This window comes from Camarhynchus parvulus, chromosome 1A (assembly GCF_901933205.1).
Source record: "Camarhynchus parvulus chromosome 1A, STF_HiC, whole genome shotgun sequence".
NCBI classification, from domain to species: domain Eukaryota; kingdom Metazoa; phylum Chordata; class Aves; order Passeriformes; family Thraupidae; genus Camarhynchus; species Camarhynchus parvulus.
This window is the reverse complement of record NC_044586.1, coordinates 13,603,497-13,621,221: the sequence shown is the minus strand read 5'-3', so window position 1 is coordinate 13,621,221 and position 17,725 is coordinate 13,603,497. Positions and strand designations below refer to the sequence as shown.

The window sequence follows — 17,725 nt, the reverse complement described above, 5'->3', positions numbered from 1 at the left end:
ATGCAGGTGAGGTCCTCTGAACCCCACTGCTGGTCAGAAAGGTCCTCTCACCTGGCAAGGCCCATGGACCACAGGGATCATTTCAAAGCCTCTGGGGGTCCTGTGCAGCCCAGCACAGCTGCAGCAAAGGTACCCATATGCAGCTTTCAGCCTGCAGCCCCACAGCAGCTGGGAAAGGGACTTTCCTCCCAAGAGGAGACTCAGGGATGCTCCAGGTGCTCTCGCCCTCACAAGCACTGCAAGTGTAACAGCCTCCACACCAGCTGGAAAAAAGCCCTCCCCCTGCCTCAACCTCCACTCACCTCCCCTGACACCTCCTCACCGAAGGCAGTCCCCACAGGCAGAGGAGAGGGGAGCAGGAGGCCCCACCTCCTGCCCGGGCGGGGCACAGAAGGCAGCAGCAGCAGACATGCTGCCCTTGCCTGTTCCCAGCTGGGCTCCCAGCAGCAACACCCACAACAGCAGAGGAGAGCCCATCTGACCTTTGGGAAGCTCTCCCAGACAAGGTCCTGCAGGTGAGCTCCACCTTGGGCTCTCCTGGAAAGCTGCCAGGTGGGGGATTGAGACTCACAGGGAAGCTGAGGGCCTGGCCAAGGCAAGGGTCCAGCTGCCTGATGTCCTCTCTGGCTCATGCTTGGTGCTAGGTGGGACTGTGGGAACACACAGCTCATCCCTTTCCATGAAAACACCATGGATCCACGTGCCTTTTACACAACTGGCTTTTAATTACACTGCATGAGGAAAGGCCTCTCCTTGTGTCAAGACTCCCCGGTACAGCCACCCAGGGAGCTGGCTGGCCCATCAAATCCTCAGTAGGTTTAGTGGTTCCCCCTCACCCTTTTCCCTTGTTTGGAAGCTCTTCCTGGTCAGTCCACATCATCCCTGCAGCCCTCAGTGTCCTTGCTTTGCAGAGACCAACTTTGAGACATCTCTGTCCTTCCCCTCCACGCCCTCTTTGCCTGCTCAGTCCCATGGGAATCCCCCTTCGGCCTCCTGCAGCACCAGGCAGAGAGGAGGCAGGGCAAGACTCATCATTTAATAACTGTTCTAACCTCAATATAAATAGAAAAATACAACCAAATAAAGAATTGACTAGCTAAGAGATCCAATCCATGGGGATGCCTGCAACGTGCTAGTGCAGAGTTCAGAGAGAGTGCTTGGTCCAGTGCTTGCTACTGTAGACATCCAGAAGCCTGTCCTGGCAGCTGCAGCCATCCCACCTTCCTGCAGCACCACGGCTCTGTGCAGCTGCGCCCAAGGCTGCTGGCTCAATGGGAATGGTTGATGAGTCTGATTTATTGCTGCTGAGTGGTAAAGCCATTCTCTTCTGTGGAATGAGGATGGGCTTCACTCTTACTTTTTGTGGAGGAATTTCATTTTGCTGCCTGAAGAGACAGAGAAAAGAAAATGGTCTCTCCACAGCAACAGGCAAAACAATTGTCATTTCCCACCACCTCTGTCCTATGCAGTGCACTGGCCCTGCTGCCGTCCCTGGCTCCTTGTCCACAGCCAGCTGCTCTGCAAAGCTGGAAGCAGGGGCCTGCAGAGCTCTGCCCATTCCCTGGGAGCAGTGCTGCAGGCTGAGACCTTGCAAGCTCCCAGGCACACCCTCCAGAGCCCATTTGTCCAGGGCACACCAGCCCCTCAGGCACTGCTGCTCTTAAATGGCCAAGAACAGACAAGAGGACCAGGGATGTGATCTTAACACCTGATCAAACTCAGCCACGGTGTCCATGACTTATCAAAGACCTCTAACTTCAGTCTGGAGCTCTTGGCTTGTTCCCCTTATAGTGGAGAATAGATTGAATCTTAGAATACCCCTGGGCAGTTCCCACTGCTGATCCCTAAGGGCAAACCTGAAGGCAATGAAAACTCTGTCAATCCCCCCATGAGGACCTGCATCCACCATCCCCAATTCCCTGGCTGCTCCACTGCCTCCTCAGACCCACCTGTCTCCTTTAGAAGACACAGATACAGCTCATGGCCCAATCTTTGGTTCTCCACCAGCCTCCAGACAGTGACTGGCCAGGGCCAGAGCCAACAGTGTGCCAGCACAGGGGTACATGGCCAGGCACTGGATGCCACACATAGTTACCAGCTCTGTCACTCTTGGGCAGCAAGGCAACAAGAAGCCCAGCCCCTGGGAAGCCAAGGGTTTTGCTGCTTCCTTACCTAGGCCTTTCAGGAACCTATTGACTCCACTCTGCTCCCCACTGGGAAGTGTTTCCAGGTACTCCTGAGCCCGTACCTCGAACAGACCTGCAGAGAGACAGAAATCAACAGCTTTTATTTTGTGTCTCTATAAATCCAAGTAGGAATGCCCACCTGAAAATGTACTGTGTCAGCTTACCCACACATTATTGCACAGGAGAGAGAACAACTCACCCCACCTCCTCCACCAGCTGAGGCCAGATTTGGCACAGAAGCTTTGGTCTGCCCCCTCCCTCCCCACTGCAAGGCTGACTGAGCTGCTGTACCTCACTCAGGGTACAGAATGTACCTCCCTTCATTCTGCTACGAACACAGCTAAGCCCAGGCAGTGACATCATCTGGGGAATCATCGTGCAGAATTTACCTCTTTTACTCAGCCACCTATTCAAGCATTCCCTGCTTATTAATGCTCATCAGGAAGCTGCTAAGCCAGCACCAGTAGCAGCAGGGATAAGAAATTTCAGCTGCCAGTAGAGCCCTTGGGACTGTGGGATAACAGGAGTGAAGCTGCAGCAGCAGCTCTGGGAAGGAGATGAGCATCCAAGCTTTCTACTAGACAAAAGAACCATGACCAATCCAGCTCATTTTTCCTCCGGACACAGGAAGAAGGCATAAGGGACTGCAAGAATAAATGCCATTCCAGCAGTGGAACTCAGCGTGGAATGGAAGGGGCACACATGGAGGATGCTGCAGAGGTGAAAGACGCCTGCAATCCCAACCCCATCCAGAAACCAGCAGATTCCCTTCTGGTGCTCCTGTACAGACACTGCAGCCTCCAGCCACGGAGCTGGGCATGCAGGTGGTGGCTGGGGAGCATCTCCCTGCTCTTGTAGGAGCAGCAGCAGCTTCCAGAGCCCAGCTGGAGCCCCTCACCTCTGACCCCCTGCTTCCGCAGCTCCCGCTCCTGGATGAAGCCCCCAAACATCTGTGTCTCCATGAAGACCTCCAGGAAGCGCCGGAGGCTCTTGGAAGAGACGGATTTGCGGAAGGCCTCGCGCTGCAGGGCCCGCTCCTCGCGCTCCGTGGGCGTCAGGAACAGGGAGTAGTGGCCCACAATCTCCACAAAGAAACGGACAAAGGCCTCGGACACCACCTCGTTCAGAGGGCTGGTTTCTAGGGAAAAATAAAGAGGCAGTGCTCAGGACAGTGCTGTAAAAACGTGCCAGGAAAATCACTGTGTAAAATTTCCCTGTATTTTCCCTGTATTTTTTCAGATCCAGCCTGAGAAGATAAAGCTGCTCAAGAGAGAGAGCATCCTAGGAAGTGCTTGTCATGGAAGTAGACCAAATTGCTACTACTCTGAAAGACACCAAGCTTTATTTTGGTGCTAACTTTTCTCTGGTGGGATGGGGGAGAGAATCAGAAAAGCAAAAGTGAGAAAACTTATGGGCTAAGATAAAGAGAGTTTAATGGATGAATATAAAACTGTGCATGCAAGCAAAGCAAAATAATTGTTTTATTCACCAGCTGCCATGGGCAGACAGGTGTTCAGCCCTGCCCAGGAAAGCAGGGCTCCAGCACACACGTCTTGGGAAGACAAAAGACCCTAATTCCAAATGTCTCCCCACTTCCTTCTTTTTCCTGCAGCTTTATGTGCTGAGCATGACTCCATGAGCATGACTCATGTGGAACCCATTGGTTTTTTGGGCTCAGCTGTCTCTGTCCCCTCCCCACTCCTTGTGCACTCTTAGCCCACTCACTGGTAGGGTGGGATGAGAGGCAGAAAGGTGTTGGCTCAGTATGAGGTCTGCTCAGCAACAGCTAAAACATCCCTGTATTATCAACACCGTTTCTAGCACAAATCCAAAACACAACCCCATACCAGCTATGGAGAAAATTAACTCTGTCCTAGCCAAAACCAGCACATTCTCCAGGCTCCTCTGCACCAAGGAGATGCCCATACTGTCCCCCAAGAGAGCTGTCCCAGCCCAGTCACCATAAGCCACATGGTCATGGCCAAGTCTGCAGCTCTGCAGGTGACTGTCCCCCGGAGGAGCCTGCATCACTGATGGCCAGCAGCAGAGTGGGATGAAAGCCTATGAAACCCCTCTGAAAAGGAGTACAGGTGCTCACTGGAATTGTAAGGGAAGCATGGCTAGAGCTGGGAAGAGATAAATACTGTTGCTCTTCACACAGAGAACTGTCCCTGTGCACTGGAATACTTCATATGGCTTAACCAAAATCCTGATCTACCTCCAATACCTGTGGTGTTAAATTCAATACAAGCCTAGTTCTCCTCTAAGAAGTGACAGACAAGAAAGGGGCAGGAAAAGACACGGTTTTCAGCTGAAAGGCACTGTACTTTACCCTGCTTGCCATTGACAGGGCCCTCCTCCTTGTCGCTCGCCAGCTCGTTCCTCTGCTCCAAGATGTGCTCTAGGGCGGCCTGCAGCTTGCGGGGCAGGATGGAGTCCTCATCTTCCATCTGTAAGACAGAGCCACCTCCTCAGGGACTGGGGCTGGGACAAAAACATCTCCTACCCTGTCCCCAGCACAGCAGGGGGAGCACTAGAAATGAACTGTGAGGAGAGGCGTAACTGTAATGCATTTGGCACATTCCCAGCACCACCCAGCGCAGTACTATCAAAATCCACAAGAGGAAGGAAAAAGGGGGTGTCTTTTCCTAACTATTCCCCTATTCTGGAGGAATTTTACATGTCTGACCCTGGAGGCTACTGGGCAGGGCTCACCCCTGGCCTCACCATCTGCCCATGAGCACTGGCCCTCGCCACAAAGAGGAGGTGTGTGAACAATGCTGGCACGTGGCCAGGTGAGCAGAGCCTCTGCTCAGGCACCAAACCTCTTACACAGGCATAAGGAATTCCCAGGGAGCATGGGAGCCAAGGATCTGCCAGTGACTGTGCAGAGCTCCTACCAGCCCTGGCTGAGTCGGCTGATTCAGCTGAAGCCTTCAGAAGAGAGGTGCAAGGTAAAGAATTACCCCAGAGCTGAGGCAGCTGGCAGGCAAGGGCTGTGGGAGGGCTTGGCCTTCTCCCACAGGCTGCTCCGTGCAGCAGGAGGAGCACTCAGCCCATCTGAGTCAGGGGGAGCAGCAGGAGGAGCACTCAGCCCATCTGAGTCAGGGGGAGCAGCAGGAGGAGCACTCAGCCCATCTGAGTCACGGGACTGAGCCCTGGCACAGACCCACACTGCCAGCGCTGCTCAGCGATCTGCCAAAAAGCTCTGGGAAAAAAGAGCCTCCTGGGCCAGGAGTATGTTTGCTCATTTATCCTCTTCCCTTCCTCCTCCCCTTCCCACTCCTCCTTCCACAACAAAGGGAAGTGAAAATCAGCAGGAAATATTGCCTGCAGAGCAACACAGAGGCTCCCGTGCACCACCTTCCTGCCTCTGACCCATCCAGTGCAAGGACTGGATTGAGGAACCACAAGCTCCTGAGGCAGTAAGGATTTCAAAAAACCAGCAAGGCTCCCCTCCCACTCAGGGCAGAGTATGTGATGGGAGATGAACTGACAGGCACAGGCTGCAAGAACCCACACTGCCTCCCAGCAGACAGTGCTGAGCCAAAGCTTTCCAGCTCTGTCCTCTGCCTTGCAGGATGACACTTGAGCACCTATAGTGCCCAAGTGCCACCATTTTCCCCTCTAAAAAAAAAAAGAGAAAGAGGTAATTCCCAATGATTTAGTCCTCAACAGCTGTGGTTTGGGATGCTGATGTTACATATATACACAGCAACCCCTATAACGCTGCCCACCACAAGCTCTGCCTCGGTTTTTGAGTGGGTAGAAAGTGATCCATCCAGCCAGGCAGGTCACAGATGGAGGTAAGTTATGGAGGAAAAAGGGGAGAAAAGGATGTGAATTAGCTCTGCTCACCTGTCTCAGAAACCGATTATTTACAAGGTCAACGACGAGGACCTAAGAATGAAAGAGCAAGAATCAAAAGGGGAAGCAATTATTTCCACCATCAGAGTTTATCTTAATCTGTAACTGCTCTGGATGAAACACTTCCCTGCTCCTCCTACCCTCCACTGCAGCTGGAGGAGGCACCCAGCGTGACCCAGGAGCACAGCCGGTGTTGTGGCTTTCTAGGGATGCCACTGCAAACCACAGCCCAGCTTGGACAGCAGGAGCTGTGCTCCAGACCTGGCCCTCTGCTCCTTTACCACCCAGCAGGGTCAGAGCTTCATCCTTTCTCCCCATGTGCTGCACTGTTGGTGGAGGCAGAGATCAGATTCAGCCTTGTTGTGCTCACCCTTGTGCCTCAGGAATCCAGTTCTTAATTATTTATTGCTATTGTGAGGCTCTTGTGTTAACCTGAGGGGCAGCTGTCCTGGCCAGGCTGTAGCAATCACACTTGAGACTGACAGGATTTGCATGCAGCCCCTGGACAGCACCATGCAGAAACCAGTATAAACGGCAATAAAACCACCTCCTACCCACAGCAGCCGCACAGTGGGAGACTCCAGCCCCCTGCCTTCCCAAGCTGTGGCCAAGGCAGAGCACAGAGCTTTGTCTGCCTGGGGGAGCACTCAGCTCTGCCCTTACCCCACACTCACGGCAGCCAGAGGATGAGAGCTCTGCTCCCTGGCACTGCCAGCTGGCAGAAAACAGCTCAGCCTATGGGGAAGAACCTCGAGTACAGCAGGCTGTGGGTGCAGGACTCAGAGTGGGGATGCAGGACTCCCAGTGGGGATGAGGACTCACCTCCTCCACGGGCAGCTCCTTCAGGCGGGGCAGGGAGCTGGAGAGCAGGCCGATGAGGAAGGGGGTGGGCGAGCACACGATGTCGATCATGGAGGGCGGCAGCACGGGGATGTAGGTGTGCTGCCAGGTGAACGGGTACAGCAGGGCGACTGTGGCATGGCAACACTTGGACAGAGTGCTGGAAGACAAAACATAACCAAGGGTAACAGCTGGTCAGGCAGGGAATCAGGGGTGCTTCCTAGAAATCAACTGCTCCCTGATTGATATCTCTAATTACTAAGGGCTTTCCCACGTTACTGACCCCATTTTTCAGCTTCAGAAGCAATGACTTCTAAAAGATGACCCCAGCCCATGCTCCTATGAGAGGAGATGGGTTCCACTGAATCAGGGATCTGCTGCTCCAGTGTCCTGATGGAAAATATCAGACAAACACTGCATCTTCTATGCCACTGCCTCTCCTTAGAAAAATGAGTTCATTCTCCCACAGCTCTCTGGCTGGATATCCAGTAAGCCATGGCAGAGCTTGCCACAGGGCACCAGTTATTAATCTCTTCTGGGTCTGGAAGCATTTTTATGTGTCAAGGGAGGGGGAAGGCTAGCTGCTATAAATCCGGTATATATAACATCATTTGGTTTTACCAGCATCCAGGAAAGGAGAGGAAGGAGAGGAAGGAGGCTGGTGCAGCATGCAGGAGCCACGTGGATAGAGAAGGATGCCCAGATGGCTCCCATTAGACTCCATGGCAGAATTTACATTCAGCAAGCTGGGTTTATTGCTGACTTGAGAGGGAAGGGGTTTGATGGGTGTGGACTTCAGCTTGCTCTGAAAAGTGCAGCTTGCTTTCCCTCCCCACTCCAGTTAAGTTTGGTGGATGTGCATCCCTGTGCTGTGTCACTAGGGCACGCTGAGCAGAGTGACATGGCTGGGGCACAGCTGGCTGGCTTCCATCAGGTAAGCTCAGGTTAGCAGAACAAAATTGTAGCTGCTGGGACATCAGTGTGACAGTATGAAGTAATCAGGCAACAAACATTGTTAAACACATGACACTTTTTGGAGATGAGAAGATCCCAGGGGAGAGGCCAGAATCTGCTCAACCTGAAAATTTTATCTGGGACTGTGACAGGTAGGGAACTGGCGCTTGGGAAAGATGTGTGTTCTGAGAAAGTCTCTTCACAACATGGGGACAGTTTCCTCTCTCTTCACTCCCAAAGGACTGTCTTTTTTAAGGGGATACTCTGTAAAAACAGAGGAACACCCTCCAAAGGCTCTGTTACAGAGTGGTGGCTTTAAATGGGAAAAAACCCATCAGTTCCACATGATTTTTGGGAAGGCATGAGTGTATCCCCCTCCCTGCATTGACTCCTGCAGGCTGCCTCTCAGCTGTGCCTGCCATCATCAGCTAGCCCACACCTTGCCATGTCTATCACAAATGCAAGGCAGAAAATGAATCTGAGAGAAGCAAAATTAAAATAATGAGAAAACACAGAGGTAGCGAGAAACAGAAACATTAAAAAAAAACAAACACACCCAGAAAAAATGTGGGAATAATATCAAAGTAGATGATTTTTGTTGTATCTTTCATACAAGCTAATCTTGAAAGGAACTGCAACAAAAGTGAATGTGTCATCTTAGGAGTGCACTCCAAGATAATGAAATCCTTTAAAAACCATCTTCTTCAAAGCTGTGCTACTCATACATTTCAGGTCATGTTAGCAGATACAAAAGCAGGGGCTTCTCTTCCTCTCCATTACTGCAGAGCATATTTTCCACTCCTTGATTTCTGACTGATAATAGACCTGGTAATAGCAGCAGCAGCATAGTGAAAGCTGAAAGAACTGCACCTTTCATCACTTGTGCACAGCAGTGGGGCATTATCACCACCCACTGTTCCTCTCCTTTGAGCAGAAGGTGAACGTGGAAGTATTAGAAGTTTTACATTTGTCACCAATCCTCTATTTTGAAGGTGTATCCAAATTTTCTGCCTAAACATGGGATCTGAATTTACAGACAGCATGTGAGAACCCATGGAAAACATCTCTGAGTGCAGGTAGCTCCAGAGAGGAGCAGTGAGCAGCTGAAGCACGTGGTTATTTATGGCATGGTGAGATATTATGGCAAGCTGTCTCCTGCTATATTTATGGTGCCTTGTTCTTGCTCAGCCCAGTGAGCACACATGGTACGTGAGAGATCGAGGGGGAGGAGAGATGGCCCAGCTCCAGAGAGCGCAAGTCAAAGGCAGAGCTGTGTTAAGTCTGAAATTGTACACACCAGGCAGTGGGAAGTAAAGATAACTTCCCCTTCCACCCTTCCATCTGTGCATGACTCAACGCCTCCAGGGTGAAACCCAGCGAGCTCTGCTCCCAAACATTTCTCACTGTGGAAGACCCTTCCAGGGAACCATACTGGTAGGGTTGAGGTCTGTGAGCCTCCCTTGTAAGCAGAGCAGTTCAGGGATGGACAGAGGAGGTATCACTGAGGTACATTTTGCACATGTCAGACTTGCTCTGCAGGTAGTCTCAGGGAGCTGCAGGTTGCCAGGAGCCAGGAGAACCATGGCCATCTAGAGTGACTCAAGCCTAAGATCTCTCTTTCTCTTGCATTTGGCACTGCAGCATTTGGCACTAAGGGACTGCTGAGTCACACCAGGCTGATGAGCCTCGCAAAAGAATCCAGCTTGATAAATCCCTTTTATGCCACCTGTGTGACTCTTCAGGCAGCAGCCACATGACTGCAGTGAGCTCTGGGAAGTGTCAGGAGCCACCCTCAGGCCACACAGGTTCAGTCCAGCTGTTCAAACGGGACACAGGCACCACTTTCTAAGGCTATTGGTTTCATGAGTAACCTTTAAAATGTTGCAGGTCTTTGAAGAAGGCTTTCAAGATGCTGAGCACATTTTCAGGAGTTCATTTTCAGCCCTCTGCAGGGAAAATGGTTGAGCTGCGTGTGAGACTGAGATGCCAAGGCTAGTACAGAGGCTAAAAAGTACTGAGCACACAAGAAGCCTCAGACCCCTCCCTAAAGGGCTGATTTGGGTGGGACTGACACACAGATCTCCCTGGGTAAGCATTCCCTTGGTCAGAGCAATGATACTGCAGCAGCCTGTGACACTTGTTTGCTTGAACAACAAGACTTCCCAGCACACAGCACCCTGCGAAGCTGCTGCTTCTTGGGAGCCACCTTGAACACAGGTGGCCAATACAGACAGCTGCAACTACATAGAAACCTTTTTCCTCTCCTGGGAAAACTTGCTCCAAGACTAGCTTGACTTGCTCTAAAAGACACCTTGACAAGTTGCAACAGCTTCTCCAAAGGGACACTGTCTGTTCAGGCTGGTTGCTTTCCACTCCAAAGGCAAGCATATGTGATAAAAAGCCTCTAAGGCTGACTCCCTCTTTGGGTTTAGGATCTGCATGATTTCTGAAACACACCAATGAATCAAACATCCTGCTGTATTTAATGCCAGGAAGTCCTGTGGTCCCTGCACTAACCAAACTGCTCAAAATATGCTGGCATTTGGCAATTTAAGACTATTTGAATATGTATATTTTAATTTTTTTTAATAAGCTCTGCCACAGTAGGATTTGTTTTACAAACACCTTCAGATTTCTGACACCATGTCACATCTGGAGTTACTTATGATGGATTACAGTTCTGGTTTACAACATTTAGCAGGCACAGCAGCTTCCAAGCATTGTCCCATGACTTCACACAGCACTGCTGCAAATCCCACCAGGAGGATGCCAAGTTCTACCAGCTCTCTGGGGACCCTCACTGACTCCCACAACATGGCAGGTTTGTGCAGGTGAAGGAATGAGTACTAAGATGATCTGAAGAGACAACACCATTATCAAACTTCATCCTTGGGTTTCTTCTTCTCCCTAATCACAGGGCAAAAAGGGAAAAACCTGCTAGGCTGATATTCACAGTCCCAGATTTGTTTTTGTAGCACATGGTAGAGGGTTCTTCCTGATGATTAATTACCTTTTGCTGGGGATGACCACATTTAAAGTGTCTACTCTAATTCTTTCAGATCTGCCTTTGATAACAATGACCACTTTGTGTTGTTGATACAGCTGTGGTTTCTGGCAGAGACAGAGGCAATTGCTTGAGTTGGTCAGATCCACAACAAGCTTTTGAGATCTGGAAAAAGGAGGCTTTGATTTTAAGCCTCTGCAAGCTTTTCTTTTCAAAAAGCCTTCTGAATCACAAGATCTCCTGCTCAGGCCATTAAAAACTGCCCAGCTTGAGGTACCTTGTGACATCAGGTGATTTTAGCCGAACTATGCCTTCTAAAAGGTTGTTTGGCAGTGCCTGGAGCTGCATGCCAGGCAACATCCCTTTGAAACAAAAGCAGCTCTCATGTTGCAGTGTCTAACCCATGCCACTGTCTCGACTGCCCAGGGACTAAAGTTAACATTGCAGGAATGAACAAAAGCTGGGGGAAGACCAACACAGTTTTAACAAAGTCATTTTCCTGGGTTGTGAGGCAATGTATACTCCAGTATCCATAGTGACAGAGAAAAAAACCCACGCAAAAACTAATAAACCAAATTCTTTCCTTTTCCGCTGCCAAGCTGTGGATTGACAGGTATTTAAACACTCAATGCTCATTCTAAAGATGGAAAAGACAAAGTATTTCACTTGCTGCACACTTGTTAGTTGCATTTTTTGGCTCAGCTTGAAAACATTTCACAGCTCATGCAGTATTTGGCAGGAGACCTTTCAGCTTTCTTTTCCCACAGACTGATTTTATAGCAATTAAAGGATGTAAATAAATTGCACACATCATTTCTCTTTCTCTCAGACCCAGACACACCTTTTCAAACATGGACAAATAGTTATTGATAGTACCCACAAGAAGAGCCCCAAAGATTAATGATAAACGTAATTTATTGTGCATCTTTCACTGTGTCACCTGCACTCTTCCCATTAATCCATCTCAGCTGGATTATTTCTAGCATTCCTAACCTCTGAGCACTTTCCAACAGCTGCTTTTATAGTTTTTTTTCCTTCTCTTCAGCTATTTCCAAAAAGTGTTTCTTATCTTTCCTCTCAAATTGGCATTTTCACTCCTAGAGTGAATGCTACTTAACTTGAGTTCAATGTGTTCCTGTCCCAGGAAAAATATAATTTGGACAGAAGATCCTGTATCTACAATAGCATCAGCTTTCAAAACACGGAAGGTCCACCTATGAGTAGAAGAGACTGCTCACCTTAGGAAAGGCTCATAATGCCAGTCCATTCAAGTCACTGAACTGGATTAAAATACAGCAGTTACTTAATTTTGAGGGATATTTTCTTTGTTTTCTGCATTTCACATCTTTACAATCCTTTGGGATCATTTCCAAGCTTTTGCTCCATGAAAATAAGCCAGACAAACTTCATATTTTGTAAGAGGAAAAGAAAAAGACTCTCCTGAAATTGCTCAGAGCAAGGTCTTCTCAGAAATATCAAATATTAAAAGTCTCATAGAGAGATGGCAAATCTATGGTAAATATTTGAATCTGAGCCCTGTGGTCTAACAGACCCTGGATCTTTTAAACATGACAATTCTTTTTTCACAGGAAAAAAAAAAGCTGTTTATGAGATATTCAGAGATTCTAGAACAATGATTCTATAGGTCTCTCCCACTCTTTTAAAGGCCTGTACAGCTGGACTCATTCCTAAGGAGCCTAGATATCCTGACAAAAGATACAGGGGTGGGAAATGAACACCAAAACCCATCAAGGTGCCTTCAATTACAGATCTCACACCCCATGCTAAGAATACACAGTGTTGTGCTGTCGTGTAAAAATGTGATAGGAAAAGATTTGTTAAAGGAATGTTCATTCTAAAGTGATGTCTCAACCCCCCATCAAAAAGTTCCCTGCCATTTCCTGATACCACCCAGCTCTCATGTAGAGATTACAGTGTCAATCTGTGTCCTTAAATTTTTTTCTCAGAATGTAAAATTTATCCTACAGAAGAAGAGAAAAATACTTGAGAGCCTGTGGTCATAGATGATGTCATAAATCATATATGTTACATAGAGATGTAGTGTTTGGATGAATTCTCTCACTTTCAATACAAATCTAAATGCTCTGCATGAAATGTGTGGTTTAAGTATCCAGAATACCAAGTTTCTACACACATAAAATATCAGGAATTATAAAGAGGCAAATTTTCCCCTTTCTGAACCAAGACATCTGCAAGCAGTGTCACAACTTCCCTCTCCCAGCCTTTCTATTCCTGTGATGAGACTGCCTGAGCTCTGCCCACAGAGAGCTCCGGATCCATGCAGAATGAATTTTTCCCCTTCATTTTCCTCTAGAAGGGGCCTCTCCATTCTGTGCCCCAGTGCTCAGTCCCAGAGCTGCAGGCTGCTGCCTGGAAGTTGTGAAAACAGACAGCTTAGGGGCACTGTACACTCCTGAAACCTGAGCGTGCTCCTCAGTGTCATTACTCATCCAGGCAGCTTTTCTTTCCCCAGCCCTGGCGAACTTTCCTCCCTGAATCCTCAAGTGCTTCAAGGGCTGGAGAGCTGCCAGCCACCAGCTGCACAAGATCTTAAAGAAACCCAGACCCATTTTCATCATTTAGGAGAGCAAACAAATATATTTTTAAAAGAGCAAATTGAGCAGATTCAAAATAGAAGAGGGAAGTCCTCTGTCTCATTTCCCCTCCTCATTTCCCCTCCCTCATTTCCCCATTTCGCTGCATCCTTTGTTTTCATCCCCATAAGAAAAAAGAAGTATTTAGAAACCAATATGAAAATACAAGCAGAAAAACCAAGAAGATTTTGTGACTTTAGGGAACTCAGAAGGGACAGTGATCTCTGCACAAGGCTTGATCCCTGCAAACCCAAGCACAGCTCAGCAGGGAACAGTGCAGCACGATGGAGCAGAAGGAGGGGTTTTGCTTCCTTAGCACCAGGGATCTGAAATTATCTGGAGGAAGTGGAATTTGGTTCTCCTTGGGGACGAGAAGCAGCACTTTTTGCAAGCTGCAAAATGAAATTATGGTTCATGGCCTAAGTTCCCAATTCCTGGGAAGAACAGCCCTATTCATGTCGTTACGACGTTGAAAAGGGCAGAGAAGAAAAAGAACAAAGCAGAGAGATCTGTCGCTGCAGCCTTCCCAGCCTCCCTTCCTTGCCAGCATTTTCTTTAGGGGAATGCAAGAGGGTACCTGAGCTTGTCTGCAATGAAGATCACCCTCCTTTCCAGCAGCAAGGAGGCAAAGACTCTGCTCAGGTGCCGCACGCTCAGGGAGGTGAACAAGGACTCGAAATCAACGTGCTCCAGCCTGGAGTCGAGGGGCCGCCGCAGCTCGATGACCTGGGGGGGACAAAAAGAGCACAGGTGAGCTCCTGGTGCCACCCAGAGTGTGCCAAGCAAGGACCCAGCAGGTATTTTCAGAGCCAGTAGCCCTCACTGACTGCTGGTGAGCACCACAGAGCAGTAAGTCCTCAACCACAGTCCTTCCAAAGGCCTCCCATAAATCCTTCTTCCAGATGAAGAGAATCCAGAGTCCACTCCAATAGGCACAGCATGAGATCAACCACAAGTTCTTCCCACTGGACTGAGGAGAGTAAGCTCTTCATAAGGGGAAAAACTAGTTTGTGTCCAGCTAGGAGTGGTTTTCAGGCAGCAGAATGTCATGGAGCCTTTCAAATCTACACTCTGACTTTTACAGTTAGGATTTATTTATTTTTTACTGCAAGAATCTGGATGCCTAACCTCCTGACCATAAATTTTTTATATCAGTTACAGACAAGAGCAGCCTGTGGATATTTTTCTTTGTTCATATCTACTTAAATAATGTCTGTCATAGCACCTTAGCACTTCATACTCCTTATCTTAGACAGATGCTTATCTAAATTGTTTTTGAAAGCCTCCAACACCACACATTTCATAAAACCCACAAGAAAATTACCCTAGTTCTGAACTACCCTCACCAACACCAAGCCTGCAGCTGAAACATGTCAGTGGCAAATTACTTCAATTATTGTTGTCTTACTCTCAGTATACACTGAGAGCAACTGGTCACATTCCTCTCTGTAGGAAACTTCTTGTGTATTGAAAGGTTATCACGTGTCTTCCTTTGTCTTTTGTTTTCTATATTAAGTAAACAATTTTCTCAAGCTTTGCCTGCATTTTCTAGACCACTTAGTAAACAGAACTACCCTTCTGGGGCTTCCTCCTAGTGGGTGCATGTTTTGGAAAACGATACTCTAAAGAAAATTCCATCAACAATGGAAAGCAGAAAATTTGCTTTCCTGTTTTATTCATCCCTTCACTTGCTTTCACAATGAAGGATTTTGTCTAAATAATACCACACTTACTTTTGCTCACTTTATGGCTCACAGTACCACCAGATCCCCCTCTGAAGTACCACTGCTCACTCAGTTGCTTTCATGTTGTATTGGACTACTCCTTTCTTCCTCCCAGCATTTTGCTCTTGTCCATATTGATTTTCCCACCAGATGTTCCATTTACAGAATCAGGGAATCATTTAGACTGGAAAAGGTCTCTAAGATCATTGAGTCCAGCTGATCACCACCATGACAACTAGACCACAGTGCCACATCCAGTCATTTCTTGAACACTTGAACATGTTTCTTGAATTCAGGGGAGTGGGGCACTTTGACTGTTAATCCCTTACTCTCCAAAGTGCCTGCCTCCATCCCAGTGCTGTACTCTGTAAATGTGGAGTTTATGCCATCAATCAGATAATTAATGAACAGTATCCCAGACACAAACCAGCCACAATATTCTCACAGCACACCACTGGGACTTTGCTCCTCCAGCATACATTTTTAACCAGCTTTGCATGTACTCTGCAGTAATGTCATTTAGTTGTGACTGTTTCCAGTTGGGTTGAGGAGAATGTCATCATGTAGTGCTCTGCTGAGAGCCTGCAGACACAACTTTATCAACTCATTTGCCTTCCTCCCTCTCACATTCAAGGCATACCAGGCCCTGCACCAAGTATGGCCAAAACTACCTTCAATTTGTCTCTCTCCATCCCCCAACAGTCCTTCAATGCCATGCCCTAAAGCTCTGCACTCTTAAAACCCTCCTGCTGTCCTCACACCACATCATGTGAGATGCAACACAGATCACCACCTCCACACTGTGAAAATGCCATTCTCAAAGGCTGCAACATTAGCCTGGTGTGCTTTCAAGGATTTTTTGACCTGATCCACACAAACAGAGGTTCTGTATTCAGGGTGCTGGAGCACATTGTTCAAACCTGTCATTAGGAAGTTAAGTGTGGTGGCCTTGAGCAGATCCAAGTCATATGCTGGGCAGCACAGGACCTGCTGTCTGTGCCTCCTGGCACCAATGTCCTGGTTCCTTTTGATATATTAGGCTGTGTGCTTACATTCATTTTTACCATAGGATTTCCATTTTGATTCTGAGTCACTGAAGTCTCCATAGAATCCCCTCTGGTCCCCTGTTTTACACCCCAGCTTCCCCCCACAGCTGACAGATCATCTGTTCTTGAAGATCCCCAGTGCTATGCCATGGTCCCAACTTTCAGTTGCTAGTCCTGCACCATTTGCTGGCCTGTCTCCCTCTCTCTAGGAATGTCTTTACCTCTGTTCCTGAGCCTGGCAAGAAGTTCTTGACTGTAATGGTCCTGCCCAGAGCTGGGAAAGGTGCCTCCATGACACTCCTCATGAGAGGCTGCACCAGGGCTGGGGAAATGCCCCGTCTCTTCTCAACCTCATCCAAGATCTGAAAAAAAGGCATGAAGACACAAAAACATGCAAATCAGGAGGAGGGAGATAACACCAGGAATGAAGGGCACTGGTATCTATCTATGTCCTCTCCTTAATCCAGTATTGACATGGAGTATTGACATGTGTCAAGAGAAAGAAGGCAAAAGGTGCAACTGAAGACCCTGGAGCTCTTTTTTCAGAAGAAACACAGCTCCAGGGAAAGCTGAAGATTTGCAAACTCCCCACTACACTCAGAGTCAGGACTCCACTTTTTAACCTCTCTTGCATTCTGGGAGGTTGTGCTGAAGGAAGTAGGCAAGAGCTGACAATCTAGTTTTCCTATTAACTGTGCTTTTGCTAGGTTCTGGAATTAGCATGTGGTTGCCTCACCAAATCTTTCAGATCCTTTCTTCAGCTATCAGCTTCCCTGATCCCCATTTATTCAGGTGCTGGCTTCACTCTCAAGTTCCTCTTCACCTACAGCATAAATTCCTTCTCTTTCTCCCCTCTCACCTTAGAGAAGAGATTGAAGCATCCAAGGCGACTCACAATGCAGTAAACTTCTGGGAGACGCTTCCCTTTTCCACTGGGCTTTCAAGACAAACACAAACACACACAAAAAACCAAGGAAATGTCAGAGTTATAACTACTGCAAAGATAGAGTGACTGGTCTCTTAGTTGTGCATCTCACTGGCTGGCTCTGAAACTGGCAGGCATTTGACAGTATGGTGATGATGACAGCCTGGCTCAAACCCTGGTACCCCAGAAACAGGGAGGAGAAATGGGCACATCCACAGTGTGGTCCCAGCTTACCTAAATCAAATGACAAAGGCAGAGCAGACTGATCTACAGAGACAACTCTGAACCTACAGGACCAGCACAGGTTTAGACAACTGCTTAATAGGTATCCAAACGTAAAGAGGATAAACCCTGTCTTCAGCTTCAGAGGTGAAACAACAGTCCATGGCCATGGTAAAGTGCTGGTGCAAGGAAAATGCAAGAAATTTATGTCTGGACTGGAGGATGGGACACAGAGAGGGACTTTGGCACTGAACAGAAGAGAGCAAAGCTGCTCTGTTGCTGTTCTTCTCATTCCACACTGAAAGAGTAGCAGCCTTCCACTTTCCAGAATGGGTGCCAGTA

General features: G+C 48.3%; 1 protein-coding gene across 3 annotated transcripts in view; it reads right to left on the bottom strand.

The window, feature by feature from the left end:
* Positions 1-701: 701 nt before the first annotated feature.
* Positions 702-17,725, bottom strand: part of DENND2A (DENN domain containing 2A) — a 57,341-nt gene continuing 40,317 nt past the window's right edge. For all 3 annotated transcript variants that reach the window (XM_030959468.1, XM_030959470.1, XM_030959469.1), the window contains exons 12-20: positions 17,096-17,173; positions 16,458-16,598; positions 14,044-14,192; positions 6,876-7,053; positions 6,045-6,086; positions 4,519-4,636; positions 3,085-3,324; positions 2,173-2,259; positions 702-1,385 (exon numbers count right to left, since the gene is read on the bottom strand). In XM_030959468.1, the coding sequence (XP_030815328.1) occupies positions 1,354-1,385; positions 2,173-2,259; positions 3,085-3,324; positions 4,519-4,636; positions 6,045-6,086; positions 6,876-7,053; positions 14,044-14,192; positions 16,458-16,598; positions 17,096-17,173 (1,065 nt within the window). In that variant the 3' untranslated portion in view covers positions 702-1,353. The remainder of the gene's footprint in view (positions 1,386-2,172; positions 2,260-3,084; positions 3,325-4,518; positions 4,637-6,044; positions 6,087-6,875; positions 7,054-14,043; positions 14,193-16,457; positions 16,599-17,095; positions 17,174-17,725) is intronic.